The following is a 15,044-nucleotide window of genomic DNA, read 5'->3' as shown; positions in this document are numbered from 1 at the left end:
TTCTAGGATCCGACTTCCCTCATGTTCTTTAATCCTTTCCTGTAAAACGTGTCACAAATTGTGCTTATTTGTCGTCATTGATCAGATGTCTTTTTCCCAGCTGGACCGAAGCTGTGTGTGAGTAGAGGCCGTGGGAGTTTCTAGCACCCACTGCAGGCCTGACCCAGTAGTGGTTGTTTAGTAAATGTTTGCTGGGTGATTGAATGGAAGAGAACCCTGTCCCCACCCGCCTCCCAGTCCCTGCCTTGGTGGTGATGACCAGGAAGCCCAGGCAGCAGAGCTGAGGCACGGTGCCTGCCGGGAGCACCCGCCACCTGCATAAGCACGTGTTCTAGGAATGAAACCTCAGTGTTCGGGACAAGCCTTTGCATAGGTGATAGGCAATGTGGTTTTATAATTTGGGTGCCACTGAATGACTCTTCAGGCTTATAGAATTGATGGAAGTGTAAAATACACCAATAAAGTAGGAATAATTCACTGCTACAAATAGGAATGTTTTAGCTGTCCACCTGCTGAGCTGCATGTGAGGCCCCAAATCAACCTGTTTCTTCTCTCACCTTCCCAGTGAAATGCATTCTCCAGTTTGAAGCCAGAGAGAGCAGTGGTGTCTACTGCTAAGTTAAGTTGCATGTGCCTGTTCTGGGACTGGTGCCTGAAGATTAATAAGGAAAGAAATATACAGATTATTAGATTGAGCTTTGGGGAATTTATACAAGGAACGGAATTTAAGTAAGGTACTACTTGGAATTACATTTAATAATTAATATTTATTAGATAATTGTACCAGGCTTTTGTTTCCCAGTTAGTCATTTTTTCGATGGCAGTCGATGCCTTTGTTCAGGCAAGTGAAAATTTCATTTCCATGGGGTTGGAGAACAAGTTTCTGTCTCTGTGGCTTGGTTTCTTTTCTTTTTGTCCCAGTTATTTTCTGACAGGCGCTCAGTGATTCACCATCCATCAGCTGTAAAGACATCTGCTCAGCTATATATAGGCTGCTCACGCAGACCCACTTAGAAACAGGTGATGGATTAGATTTGCGGAATTCAATAACAGCAAAGGTAGAACAGCGCATGCTTGTGAACAGATAAGTATTTTGCTTAGTTTTTATTGATCTGAGAAGTGGTGAGGAATCTAAATAGTGATGTCCAGTGAAATAGATTCTGTCAGTGTATCCCTACTCTCGTGAATGTCCCCAGCCACCACGTGTCTGTGGACATAACATGACCTGCTGTGAGGGTGGACAAGCTGAATCTGGCTCCTGATGTGGGTGCATGTATATGTCTGTGTGGTATTTACTGAAATTATTTCCTCTAACATGCACAGTCCGTAAGGCCTGCAAAGACAGATGCATCTTACTGAGAGTGCATAAAATCAAGAGAAATTAAGATAGTTTCAAGAAAAGGAAAATTCATATAAAAGTCATTTTGCAGTTGAAAGTCTCAGAATTGCTGTAAATTTACACCGCCACGCAATAATTATAAAATAAAATGAAGTATAGGTTGACTGTCATAATTTTGGTGTACTGTTTCCCCCTCTTTCCTCTAAAATTTTTTTTTGACAGGTAGAGTTAGACAGTGAGAGAGAAAGAGAGAAAGGTCTTCCTTCTGTTGACTCATCCCCCAAATGGCTGCTACAGCTGGTGCACTGCGCCAATCTGAAGCCAAGAGCCAGGTGCCTCCTCCTGGTCTCCCATGGGGTGCAGGAGCCCAAGCACTTGGGCCATCCTCCACTGCACTCCCGGGCCACAGCAGAGAGCTGGACTGGAAGAGGAGCAGCCGGGACAGAATCCGGTGCCCCGACCAGGACTAGAACCCAGGGTGCCGGCGCCTCAGGAGGCGGATTAGCCTAGTGAGCCGTGGCGCCAGCCTCCTCTAAATGTTATTAGAGTTAACAGGAAAGTGTTACACAGTTCATAAAAACATGGGCAGCAACAGCCAGGTGTGGCAGTACCTAAGATAATACTGATACAGGGTAAAATCTATTTGAGTAGGAAACCTCCTCAGGTTTTGGATAAGCACAGACTTGGGCGTTAACTTCTGGGAGGGGCAAGGTGGACTTTCCACGGATCTGAGTTTCAATTTCACTTAGTTTAGGCATGGAAACTGTTTATCTGATAAACTTTCCTCTTTGAACTAGAGCTGTGTGTATACATACATATATACACTTACACATGTGTGTTTATACAAGGGGACTTCAAAAAGTTCATGGAAGTGGAATTAAAGGATAAATTTGTTTTGGTACAAAAATTTTTGAAATCCATTCGTGTGGGTGATGTGGGAGGGGAGCAATTTTTTTTAAAATTTTATTTGACAGGCAGAGTTAGACAGTGAGAGAGACAGAGAGAAAGGTCTTCCTTCCGCTGGTTCACCCCCCAAATGATCCTTTCTGTTGAAGGTTTGCTTAGGAGGGCTGCTGATTGATGTTTAAAGTCATTTTTGTGTACCAGCCATTGCTTTCTTTTTCCTTCTTTCTTTCTTTCTTTCTTTCTTTCTTTCTTTCTTTCTTTCTTTCTTTCTTTCTTTCTTTCTTTCTTTCTTTTTCTTTTTTTTTTTTTTTTTTTTTTTGACAGGCAGAGTTAGTGAGAGACAGACAGAGAGAAAGGTCTTCCTTCTGTTAGTTCACCCCCCAAATGGCTGCTACGGCTGGTGCGCTGCACCGACCTGAAGCCAGGAGCCAGGTGCTTCCTCCTGGTCTCCCATGCAGGTACTGGGGCCCAAGCACCTGGGCCATCCTCCACTGCCCTCCTGGGCTACAGCAGAGAGCTGGACTGGAAGAGGAGCAGCTGGGACTAGAACTGGTGCCCATATGGAATGCCAGCACCACAGGTGGAGGATTAACCAAGTGAGCCACAGCGCTGGCCCCCAGCCATTGCTTTCATTAATTACTGTCTCTGAAGTGTTTGGGTTTACTGGATTGCAGTGTTTCCCTATTCTCCGAAATCAAATTGGTTGTTAAATGTACTCATCTTCTAATAGCTCATCTTACTGTAAAGTGACACCAACACGCCCTTCCATCCCTTCCAACACTGTCCACTTGGCTCTCCTTTTCCTTTCCCACGAAGAGGTGCACTGCACACTCAAGAGGTACAAAAAGCTGGTGCGACGCCCGGCTTTGGCTGTATGACATCCTGCAGATTTTTAAAGGTCTGATTGATAATTGTGCCAATCTGGGGGGGGGTGGTTAGGAGAAGAGAGGGTTAAATAAACTAAAAGTTCTTAAGACACCTGGGTTTGATACCCACTTTGGGCTGTTGATTCCAGCTTCCTGCTAATGTGCATCCTGGGAAGGCAGCAGTGATGACTCAAATAATTGGGCCCTTGGCATCCTGATGAGAGATCTGGATTGTGTCCCTGGCTCCGGCTTTGTCCCGGCTTGCCCTGGCCATTGGAGGCATTTGGGGAGTGAATCAGCCGATGAGAGTGTGTGCTCCCTATGTCTGTGTACCTGTTTGTCACTGTCTCTGTGTCTCATATGATAAATTTAAAATGAATAAATAGCATGTTAATCGCTTCCATAGGCCTGACACATGTATTGTAACACATTCAGTGATTTTTGTGGTCATTTGTGGTTTTTTTTAATCTTTTAAAAAAGATTATTTATTTATTTTGAAAGATAGAGAGGAAGAGACAGAGATCATCCGTCTGCTGTTTCACTCTACATATAGCTGTGATGATCAGCACTGGGCCAGGCTGGAGCCAGGAGCTTCATCTAGGTCTAGCATGTGGGTGGCAGGGGCCCAAACACTTGGGCCATCTTCCACTGCTTTCACAGGCCATTTATTTATTTATTTATTTATTTTATTTTGACAGGCAGAGAGAGATAGAAAGGTCTTCCTTCCGTTGGTTCACCCCCCAAGTGGCCGCTACGGCTGGCGCACTGCACCGATCTGAAGCCAGGAGCCAGGTGTTTCCTCCTGGTCTCCCATGCGGGTGCAGGGCCCAAGCACTTGGGCCATCCTCCACTGCACTCCCGGGCCACAGCAGAGAGCTGGACTGGAAGAGGAGCAACCGGGACAGAATCGGGCGCCCCAGCTGGGATTAGAACCTGGAGTGCTGGTGCCGCAGGCGGAGGATTAGCCCAGTGAGCCGCGGTGCGGGCCTTCACAGGCCATTTAGCAGGGAGCTGGATCATGAGTGGAGCAGCCAGGACATGAACCAAGGCCCAGATGGGATACTGCCATTGTAGGCAGTGGCTTTACCCACTACATCACAACTCCAGCCCCTATTTGCTTTATTAATGTGGTTATTATTGCTGATATATAGTTATAATTAAATCTGAAATCAAGTTCCTAAATCAGTGTAAGTGTTTAAATGTTTGCTGAAGTTGATTACCTGAACTTCAACCCTGGCCTGAACCATCCTCTTTCTCAGCAGCTTTGTCCACCTGCCAAGGGATGAGTCCAGGTGATCACACCCAGGTTCTGGAATCTGAACATTCGATTCAAATCCTCTTACACCTCTTATTATTATTTTTTAAAAATTTATTCATTTATTTGAAAGGCAGAGAGAGAGAGAGAGGTCTTCCATCTGCTGGATGTCCACAATGGCCAGAGCTACACAGATCTGAAGCCAGGGAGCCAGGAGCTTCTTCCGGGTCTCCCACATGGGTGCAGGGGCCCAAGGACTTGAGCCATTTCTGCTGCTTTCCCAGGTCATAGCAGAGAGCTGGATCAGAAGTAGAGCAGCTGGGTCTCACACCGGCACCCGTATGGGATGCTGGCACTACAGGTGGCGGCCTTACCCGCTACGCCACAGTGCTGGCCCCTCCACCTCTTCTTAGAGAATTCTGGGTACATTTCTGAATCCCTCTGGGCCTCCCTTTCATCACCTGTAAAATGGAATTAATGCCTATCTCCATGAAGATGTTATGAAAGTTAAATGAATTAAAATGTGAATGTATGAGGTGAGAGTACATGGAAAGTAGAATTGAAAAGTGTTTCTTGGCCGGCGCCGCGGCTCACTTGGCTAATCCTCCACGTGAGGCGCCGGCACTCCGGGTTCTAGTCCCGGTTGGGGCGCCTGATTCTGTCCTGGTTGCTCCTCTTCCAGGCCAGCTCTCTGCTGAGGCCCGGGAGTGCAGTGGAGGATGGCCCAAGTGCTTGGGCCCTGCACCCACATGGGAGACCAGGAGGAAGCACCTGGCTCCTGGTTTCAGATCGGCGCAGTGCATCGGCCATAGCGGCCATTTTGGGGGTGAACCAATGGAAAAAGGAAGACCTTTCTCTCTCTCTGTCTCTCTCTCACTATCTAACTCTGTAAAAAAAAAAAAAGTGTTTCTTTTGGCCAAAAAATTTTAAATCCATGCACTGGAGAGTCTTCAAAAAATTCATGGAAAATGCATAATAAGGAAAAATGCATGGGTTTCAAATTTTTTGGAGTCTTTGTGTATGCAGAACTAATGTCTGGTGCATAGCATGCACTCTAAATATCGGTTACTCTTTGGGGGCTCTTGCTGTGTTTTTTTTTTGTTGTTTTTTTTTTTTTTTTTTTTTTGGACAGGCAGAGTGGACAGTGAGAGAGAGAGAGACAGAGAGAACGGTCTTCCTTTGCTGTTGGTTCACCCTCCAATGGCTGCCGCGGCCGGTGCGCTGTGGCCGGCACACCGCGCTGATCCGATGGCAGGAGCCAGGTGCTTCTCCTGGTCTCCCATGGGGTGCAGGGCCCAAGCACCTGGGCCATCCTCCACTGCACTCCCTGGCCACAGCAGAGGGCTGGCCTGGAAGAGGGGCAACCGGGACAGAATCCGGCACCCCGACCGGGACTAGAACCCGGTGTGCCGGCGCCGCTAGGCGGAGGATTAGCCTAGTGAGCCACGGCGCCGGCCTCTTGCTGTGTTTTTCTATTTAATTCTCCAAGGCCTTGCCTTTTAAACAATGTTAATTTGTGAGAGAATACCGCTTCGATTTTTTTTCGGACTGTATCATCATTTTGAGATGTGGTTGAATTAGAGAAAAAATTATGAAATGCCTACTGTGTATTAAGTATTGGGAGGCCTATGTCAATAAGGTATATTCCCTGCCCTACAGGAGTTTATGCTTGTAGAAAAGATTAGGTCTGTTCGGGGGTAGCCATTACATAGCATAGGGTTTTTACTCTATCATATATAAAAAGCAGCTCGGAGAGGGCCCAGAGTGGTTTTTGAATGCAAGGGAGTGAGCCAGGGGGTTTAGAGGCAGTGCCAGTGGGTGTTTCCAGGTGAAGTGAATAAAAGAGGTGGAGCTCACCGCAGAGACACAGGCGGCTACCCTGAGTGTGGGGGAGGCGTGGTGGGGCGAGGGCAGTGTGAGATTAGCGCAGGTGTTTCAGTGTTAGTACTGGGGAGGGGGTGGTAGCACCATTGAAGAAAGGATGGGAAGTGGATTAGGTTTCTGGGACAGAGGTTCTGCTTTGGCTGTACTGAGTGTGCGATGCAGCAGGAGCCTGCTCACGATCCTGCCGTTCAGGGAGGCCTCCCTGAGAACTGCTCTGTGTACCGGGCAGACACTGGGACATGTGGTCCCTCCCGTGCCCAGCAGGCCTGTAATTGAACACGTAGGTGAAGGGGCTTTCCTTGGCGGGGGTCTTCCTAACATCCCTTCTCTGAATACTTGCTTATTTAGCCTCTGTTGTGCTGCATAGCGTGGAGGTGCGACAGCCCTGAGGCGTCCCTGACTTTGAAACTGAGATGGTTGATTTAAAGTTAAAAAAATAAACCTGTTGAGTTGTTTCACTGAGCAGTGTTGCCACAGTGGAAACAGGAGAACGCCGGTCGTTCCCCCTTGCCCGGATGTGCTTGGTTGTTTCACCTCAACAGAAAAAGGCTCTGAGTGAAGAGGAAGAGGAAGAAAAGAGATATGAAAATGGCAAACTATTTTCTAGTCTAGAAAAATGCATTGCCTAGTGAAAACGGCTGTAACTTTTACATGCAAGAGAAAGGGTTTTACAGGTAACCAGTGCATCCTGACGTGTGTGAGTAGCGGTAACAATCACTCTTCTTACGGTGGTAAACATTTGCTAAGGAAGCCTAGGGCCTCTGGAAAGATCTTTCTGCTGGGTGGCCGTCCTTGTTACGATCTCTTCTTTGAGTTTCGAGTTAGTGTTTTTAAGTCTCGGGAGGACGCGGTGTTGTAGGAGGTTTTGAGCAAGAGACGGGACTCCGGCACTTTGTGGATTGTTATCGCCCTGCAAGACCCTTCGCAACTTCCTCTCGCCGCCCACAGCAGAATACGGAAACCGTGCTGTATCAGGCCACTTCTGCAATTGCAGACGGTCACAATGCAGGGGCTCCTTCTGCCACACGGCACCCTCCTGGATTTACATTCTCCTTGCATTTGAAAATGTGTTCTCTGAGGCCGGACGCCCGACTGACCCTGCCTCTCCCCTCTCTCTTTGCCGCCCTGCAGTGCTGCAGTTGAAACTCCAGCAGCGCCGGACCCGCGAGGAGCTGGTGAGCCAAGGGATCATGCCGCGTAAGTGCCCCTTCTGTTCTTCTCCCTCCCCGCTGCCCGCTGCCTGCCGCCTTCAGGAGGTGCTGCTGTGGACCCTGCGCCACGGGAAGCGCCTGACCCGCAGCACCGCCAGCAGCTTCCAGTCTCCACTCTGCTTTCTCGTGATTCCTCAAGTCCAGGGCCTCTGAATCGTCAGCGGTTCAGATAACAGCCCTAGCTGATCAAGTTCGGTGAAACAGGCAGCGTTCAGGTTTAAGGAGTGCCATGGATCCACCCTTGGCTTCGGAGTCACACCTCTGAAAGGGTCTCTCCGCCCTGTCCCACTTCCCTTTCTTGCAGGGCAGCTGCTGAGCTGAGGTGTTGGGAGGTAGAACCCACTTTCCACGTAGGCTGTGCTTGGGAGAGAAACCTCTTTTCTTTCTTTCTTTCTGTCTTTCTGTCTTTCTGTCTTTCTGTCTTTCTGTCTGTCTTTCTGTCTTTCTGTCTTTCTGTCTTGATTTGTTTATTTGAAAGGTGGAGTTACAGAAAGGGAGAGTCAGAGGCAGAGAGAGAGGGAGAAGTGTTCCATCTGCTGGTTCACTCTCCCAAATGGCTGCAATGGCTGAGGCTGGGCCAGAGCAAAGCAAGGAGCCAGGAGTTTCATCCAGGTCTCCCACGTGGATACAGGGGCCCAAGCACTTGGGCCATCTGCTGCTGTCTTCCCAGGCACATCAGTAGGGAGCTAGATCAGAAGTGGAGCAGCCAGGATTCAAACCAGCGGCCATATGGAATGCCAGTGCCACAGGTGGCGGATTAACCCGCTGTGCTACAGTGTCATTCTTGAGAAACCTCTTTTCTGCCTGGTGTTTTGGATGAACCACAGTTTCACTTAGAGGGAGGCTGGCAAGGATGTGAGTATGACAAGGGCAGGGATGGGATGCGACTGTCACCATGTGGGCTTGGTGGCTGCAGAACTAGATCCCTCTGGCTTCCTGGTGGGAGAACGGATGTTTCCCCTGGCTCCATGCCCACTGACCTACTGCCACGATACTGCTGCAGCTCTGCTTCCTTGAAAATACTCCAGTACCCATTGCATGCAGTGCATGTGGCAAGATAAATCGTCACTGCTCTCGATTTAGAAGGGCAAGGCTGAGGGTGCACAGGGAGAGGCATGCCTAGGGTAGTCGAGAGCATGGCGAGTGCCGTGCAGTGAGTGAGCTGGGTGCCGTGCTCATGAGTGAGAGGAGGAGGATGAGAGGCTCAGGCAGGCTTCCCTGAAGAGGGAATCGCTGAGCCGAGGCCTAGAGGTTGAGGTGCAGTCAGCCATCGAGAAAGCAGGAAGGAGGTGCAGAGAGAAGGAAAAGCAAGTGCAAGGCCTGGTACAGGCAAGACCTCCGTGTGTGTGAGAATCACCAAGAAAGCCAGGGTGGCTCGGGGCATGGTGAGTGAGGGGAGAGGAGGCAGGGGAGGTCCAAATCCAGACCTGTCAGTCACACAGAGGAGGTGGGTTTGGCTTTAAGCACAACAGGAAGCCATTGAATGAGTGGGTTCAAGCAGGTGAGATTAGGGTTCTCCTTAGGTCATAGTGGTGGTAGGTTCAGGGTTAGAGCTGTGTAGCAGGTGTAAGGAGTCTGAGGTCCGTTTCCTGTGCTAAATGTCAGCCAGTGAGCTTATGTCTCAGGTTAGTCTTTTTGTTTATTTCAGTTCACTACCAAACTGCTTACCTCCATTGGCCTGTTTTCCTCCATCGCTCCAGTGAAAGGCCCCACCCCAAACCCTTGACGTGCTGGTGGCTTGTGTGTTGGGCCAGTAACGTAGCCAGGCAGGGCAGTGCTGTGCATTACAGGACACTGGATCTGCCCATCTGCAAGCCTCGAGGAGAGGAACAAGTTACCCGGCATCTCATCTGCTGTCCTTTCCACCAAGGGCACCTCTCTGTGCCTGGCGTAGACCTGGTGGTCCAGGGACCAGGAAATACATGAGACATGGGAACTGCCTCCAGGACACCAGACACCACCATCTGTAAAACCAGAACTCAGCCTGTGCGTAAAACACAGAACGAGTCGGCATTGATGCGTGAGGCGGTGACAGTAGTGACAGTGGTGCTGACAGCATAGTCTGCTTCTGAGGGTCTGTCGAGGAGCTAAACGCTGTGCAGAGGGTGTGCCCGGCTTTCTCTCATTTAGTGCAAGAGGTCATTGCTTAACAGAACTTAGCTAGCGACTGTGACCTCTGTGCTTAGCATTTCTGGTGGTTTTCCACACTGGTAAGACGAGTGATGCCGGCGCCGGCGCCGTGGCGCACTAGGCTACTCTTCCGCTTGCGGCGCCAGCATCCCATATGGCTGCCGGTTCTAGTCCCGGTTGCTCCTCTTCTGACCAGCTCTCTGCTGTGGCCCGGGAGTGCAGTGGAGGATGGCCCAAGTGCTTGGGCCCTGCACCCGCGTGGGAGACCAGGAGAAGCACCTGGCTCCTGGCTTTGGATTGGCGCAGCTCTGGCCGTTGCTGCCATCTGGGGAGTGAACCAGTGGATGGAAGGCCTTTCACTCTGTCTCTCCCTCTCACTCTCTGTAACTCTACCTCTCAAATAAGTAAATAAAATCTTAAAAAAAAAAAAAAAAAAAAAAAGGACGAGTGATGCTGAAGTTAGATCTCCTTATCTGCTTGTGTCTCTTAGATTGTGAGCTCCTTGAGAAAGTGTTTTCTGTTTTTCTTTTTAAGATTTATTTATTAATTTGAAAGGCAGAGTTATAGAAAGACAGAGAAACAGAGATCTTCCATCTGTTGGTTTGTCACTCTGCATATGGCTGCAATGTCCAGGGCTTGGGCCAGGCCAAAGCTAGGAGCTTAGAACTCCGTTTGAGTCTCCTACGTGGGTGGCAGGAGCTAAGCACTTTGGCCATCTTCTGATGCTTTCTCAGGCACATTAGCAGAGAGCTGGGTCAAAGTGGAGCAGCCGGACTCCAACCTGTGCTCGTATGGGATGCTGGAGTCGCAGGCAGCAGCGTGACCCACTGTGCCACAACACCATCCCTAAGGAAGTGTCTTATTTACGTTTCTGTGTGCAATGCTTGGTCCCCAGTGACTGAGTGAAGGCAGCCAGTTGTAAATTGGTGGTGTGAGAGACACAGACAGACAAAGGCAGATACCACTCTCTTGCAAATGTTCTGGGGTTCTGGCTGCGGAATTTGAAGTAGCACTTCCCTTTTGTTGGGAGCCCAGACTGTAAAACCGTCTGAACATCTAGTTTTGCACTTTGATTGTTCTAACCCCGTGAAGTGGAGACAGGAACCTTTCTTACAGAGTGGAAGGATCCGCCCTGTGAGTGCTGCGTCTCCCCACCCCCCAGGCCCCCAAGAACCGCCCTCGGCTGTGGGCCCAGGGTTGCTGCTCAGCTCTGCCAGTGACACTTAGATGAGGAGAGGTGTGACTTTCCCTGCTCGTCTGTGCACCTGCTGCTGCACAGTTAGGGTCCTGAGTCCCCAGGGTTTGTGGCCAGCCTTCACCTGTCCCACTGCTCCCCAGCGTCCCTAACTCCTGCTGTGAAATCCCACATCCTCTGCCTCCCTGCATTCCTCTATCCTGCCATCGCCCACTAACCCCACATCCACCCTCCAGTCTGTATCTTTTAATATTCCTTTTTTAAAAAAAGATTTATTCATTTATTTAAAGAGTTAGAGGGAGAGACAGCAAGAAAGGAGGGAGTAGAGGGGGTGGGGGGAGAGAGAGAGAGATATCTTCCATCTGCTGGTTCACTCTCCAAATGGCTGCAACAGCTGGGGCGGGGTCAGGCCAAAGCCGGGAGCCCAGAACTCCATCTGGGTCTCCCATGTAGGTGCAGGGGCCCAAGCACTCAGGCCATCTTCCACTGCTTTCCCAGGTGCGCCAGCAGGGAGCTGGATCAGAAGTAGAGCAGCCGAACATGAAGCAGCGCCCATGTGGTACGCTGGCGCTGCAGGTGGCACCTCATCCACTACGCCACAGTGCTGCCCCCCCCCCCCACTCCGTATTTTATAAGGAAAATGGGAGCGGTGCTCGGAGCGATTGGGCGGCAAGCTGTTGGTATTTGGAGACGTGCTACCTGCCCACTTCCGTTCCCATTTTGCTGGCCTGAAGAGTCTGAAAAGAGCCCTTAGGTTTAGTTTTTTGTACGTAGGAGGTGGTCGGGCCCTCAGCCAGGGCAAGGAGCATGGGCGTCGTTTCTGGTTTGTGCCTTTCCTCAGGTTCCTCTCACTGCAGCGAGGAAAACACCAGCACGTTCGTTACCCAGAGCGTCGCGCATTGTCCCCCACGCCTGGCTCTCCTGGGACGCGATGTGCGTCCACGGCTCCCTTCCTTCCAGGCTGCTCATGCCTCCGTTTGCCATTAAATGTTGGGGCGTGCCCTTCCCACAGTTTTGGGGGATTAGAGGTGCCTCAGATTCCCATAGACTCCTCTGCTGGTCCACACTGTTCACAGCATCTTCTCCGTGGGGTCGATCCTGCACTGGGAGGCAGGATCCTTCCCAGTACCCTTTTTTATCCTCTCCATGCAGACGTGTGTTTAGATTTAACACCACGTAGCCCTACCACGTAGAGTGCCAGGTGGCAGAGGGCCCTGAACCTTCTCTCCGGTGTTCGGAGCTCTGCGCGTCCTGAGGGAGGACAGTGCATGCAGGAGCTGGCCTTGCAGGATGAGCTCACAGGAGATGGGCCCTCGTGTGGCACGTGTTCTCGAACACAGCTTCCCCACAGCCTCTCTCTCTGATGACTAGAGGTGTGTGAGGTCATGGGGTTAAAGTGAAAATTAAGAAAAACAGCAGGGAGGCCGTCGCAGGGCAATAGCCTTTTAAAGGAAAGTGTGGAAGTTTTCCTAACCTGACCCAGACCTGACAAGAGTCTCCTGGAATCTTTCCAGATGGGAGAACGCTGCTGGTCTCTCCCTCCTCAGCCTCTTGTTACTCTGTTGAGAATCCTTGAGAAAAACACAGTAGCAGGTCTCCAGGCCTGCAGGTCCCATGCTGCGTCTCTCCAGTGCAAATAGTGGAAAAACCTGACACCCTGCCAGGCACGTGAACAAATAATGGCTTCTGTTCTACAGGTTCTCTAAAGACCTTCCTTGTTCTGTCTTGAGTGAGCTCATTTTCTTGTTCTGTTTTGTTTTTCATCTTAAGTGCCATTTCTGTATACCCAGCCAGGACCACTGGTGACACTTTGGGTCGGAGACTGCAGAGGGTGTGAAGACAGCACAGCCACCGGTTAAGCCTGGTGGACTGCCTCACCCTTGGCAAGTGCTCGGGCGTGTTGCTAAGTGGAAAGGTGCTGGCGTTGAGCAGGAGGTCAGTGCATAGGCACTGGAAGAAGGGCTTTGTGTAACGATTTCCTGCAGCAGTGTTTTCAGTAGGCGCTACCACGTCTGGACTCTCCAGTCCTTCAGTTCTGCAGCTTCATCCCCTCTGCTGTCGGTGTCAGCCAAGCGGTCTAGAAGGAGACGAGGTGGCCGATTTCCAGAGCTGCCGGAAAAGCTCCAGTCATCTGGCTATAGCAGTCTCTGCCCCCAGAAGAAATTTCTTCTTTTTTTTTTTGTTTTCAAAGATTTATTTTATTTTATTTTTTTGAAAGGCAGAGTTACAGAGTTTTACTTATTTGAAAGGTAGAGCTAGAGCTAGAGAGAGAGAGAGAGAGAGAGAGAGAGAGAAGAGAGGTCTTCATCCTCTGGTTCACTCCCCAAATGACTGCAACAGCCAGAGCTGAGCTGATCTGAAGCCAGGAGCCAGGAGTGTCTTCCGGGTCTCCCATGTGGGTGCTGGAACCCAAAGACTTGGGCCATCTTCTACTGCTTTCCCAGGCCACAGCAGAGAGCTGGATCTGAAGTGGAGCAGCCGGGACTCAAACCTGCGCTCATATGGGATGCCGGCACTGTGGGCTGGGGCTTTAACCCGCTGCACCACCACGCCAGCCCCGAAATTTCTTCTTAACTCTGACAGATTCTTTAATGCCTGGAAGTGTCAGGATTGATTATTAGATCCATTTTCCTCTGAAGATAAAAATATTAACAATATTTTTGTTACTTACAACTTGGAATCATTACTGACACCATTCCTCACTGGACGTGCAGTCTGAGTCTCAGACTCCCTTTCCTGAGTCCACGTGAGTTAAGTCCGGGAGGCGTGATTACAGTTAGGTGGGATGGGTGTGTTTGAAAAAAATCCAGGATAGGCAAATATGTACATGTACAGAAAGAGTAGGTAAGTGATTACCTGTGCCTGGGACTTGGGGGCCAGCTACAGGGACTGACTACTCATAGTTTCAGAGTGTTTAAAAAAAAAAAGATTAATTTATTTTTGACAGAGTTATGGACAGTGAAAGACTTAGAGAGAGAGATCTTCCACCTGCTGGTTCGTTCCCCATATAGCTGCAACAGCCAGGGCAAGGCCAGGTTGAAGCCAGGAGCTTCATCTGGGTGTTCCTCATGGGTGGCAGGGGCCCCAGTATTAGGACCATCTTCCCCTGCTTTCCCAGGCACGTCAGCAGGGAGCCGGATCAGAAGTGGAGTAACCGGGACATGAACCAGTGTCCTATGGGATACTGGTGTTGCAGGTGGCAGCTTAGCCTGCTGTGCCGCAATGCTGGCCACAGAGTGTCCTTTTTTGAGCAAGGTTAATCTTCCAGAACTGCTGGTGGCAGTGGCTGTATACGCTCAGAGCATGCTGAGCACTCTGGATGTGCACTTCAGTTGGGCAGGTTGCATGCCACGGGAATTGTAGGTCAGTAAAACGGGGGAGAAACCAGGTTAGCTCATCAGTCACCAGTGGGGTAGCAAGGATTTATTTATTTATTTAGATTTCACCTATTTAAAGATTGACTTATTTGAAAGAGTCACACACACACACACCCAGGGATCTTCCATCTGCCGGTTCACTGCCCAAATGACTACAACAACTGCGGCTGGGCCAGGCTGAAGCCAGGAGCCTAGAGCTCCATCCAGGTCTCCCACATGGGTGGCAGGGGCTCAGGTACTGGGGCCAACCCCTTCTGTGTTCTTTCTTTTTTTTTTTTTTATTAAAGATTTATTTTATTTATTTGAAAGACAGAGTTAACAGAGAGAGGTAGAGACAGAGAGAGGTCTTCCATCCAGTGGTTCACTCCCCAGATGGCCACAATGACCAGCTTCTTCTGTCTGGGTCTCCCATGTGGGTGCAAGGGCCCAGGGACTTGGGCCATCTTCTGCTGCTTTCCCAGGCCATAGCAGAGAGCTGGATCGGAAGAGGAGCAGCCGGGACTAGAACCGGCACCCGTGTGGGATGCCAGCATTTCAGGACAGGGATTTAACCCGCTGCGCCACAGCACTGGCCCCGACCCCTTCTGTTACCTTAGAAGCATTAGCTGAGAGCTGGATCAGCAGCACAACAGCTGGGACTCCAGCCCGCATGCTGATAGGGGATGGCAGTGTTGCAAGTGATGGCTTAACCTGCTGTATCCAGAGCTGGTCCCGAGATGTCTAGGGTTTAGTAACCAGTTGACAGAACGTGTGACCCTATCCGGCCCAGTTTGTGTGGCGCTGGTAACAGGAATCAAGCAATGGGAGTGTGGTTTCATTTAGCACAGACTCAGTAGTCACATTAGCAGCACTGACAGTGATGAAGATCCGTAACAGACAGG

General features: G+C 50.1%; 1 protein-coding gene across 7 annotated transcripts in view; it reads left to right on the top strand.

Moving 5' to 3' along the window:
- Window positions 1-15,044, top strand: part of MRTFA (myocardin related transcription factor A) — a 208,803-nt gene that overhangs the window by 158,134 nt on the left and 35,625 nt on the right. For all 7 annotated transcript variants that reach the window (XM_051834083.2, XM_051834082.2, XM_051834080.2 and 4 more), the window contains one exon: window positions 7,382-7,447. In XM_051834083.2, coding sequence (XP_051690043.2) covers window positions 7,382-7,447 — 66 coding nt within the window. The remainder of the gene's footprint in view (window positions 1-7,381; window positions 7,448-15,044) is intronic.

Source organism: Oryctolagus cuniculus, chromosome 11, assembly GCF_964237555.1.
Source record: "Oryctolagus cuniculus chromosome 11, mOryCun1.1, whole genome shotgun sequence".
Taxonomy (NCBI): domain Eukaryota; kingdom Metazoa; phylum Chordata; class Mammalia; order Lagomorpha; family Leporidae; genus Oryctolagus; species Oryctolagus cuniculus.
This window is presented reverse-complemented; position numbering and strand designations above follow the sequence as displayed.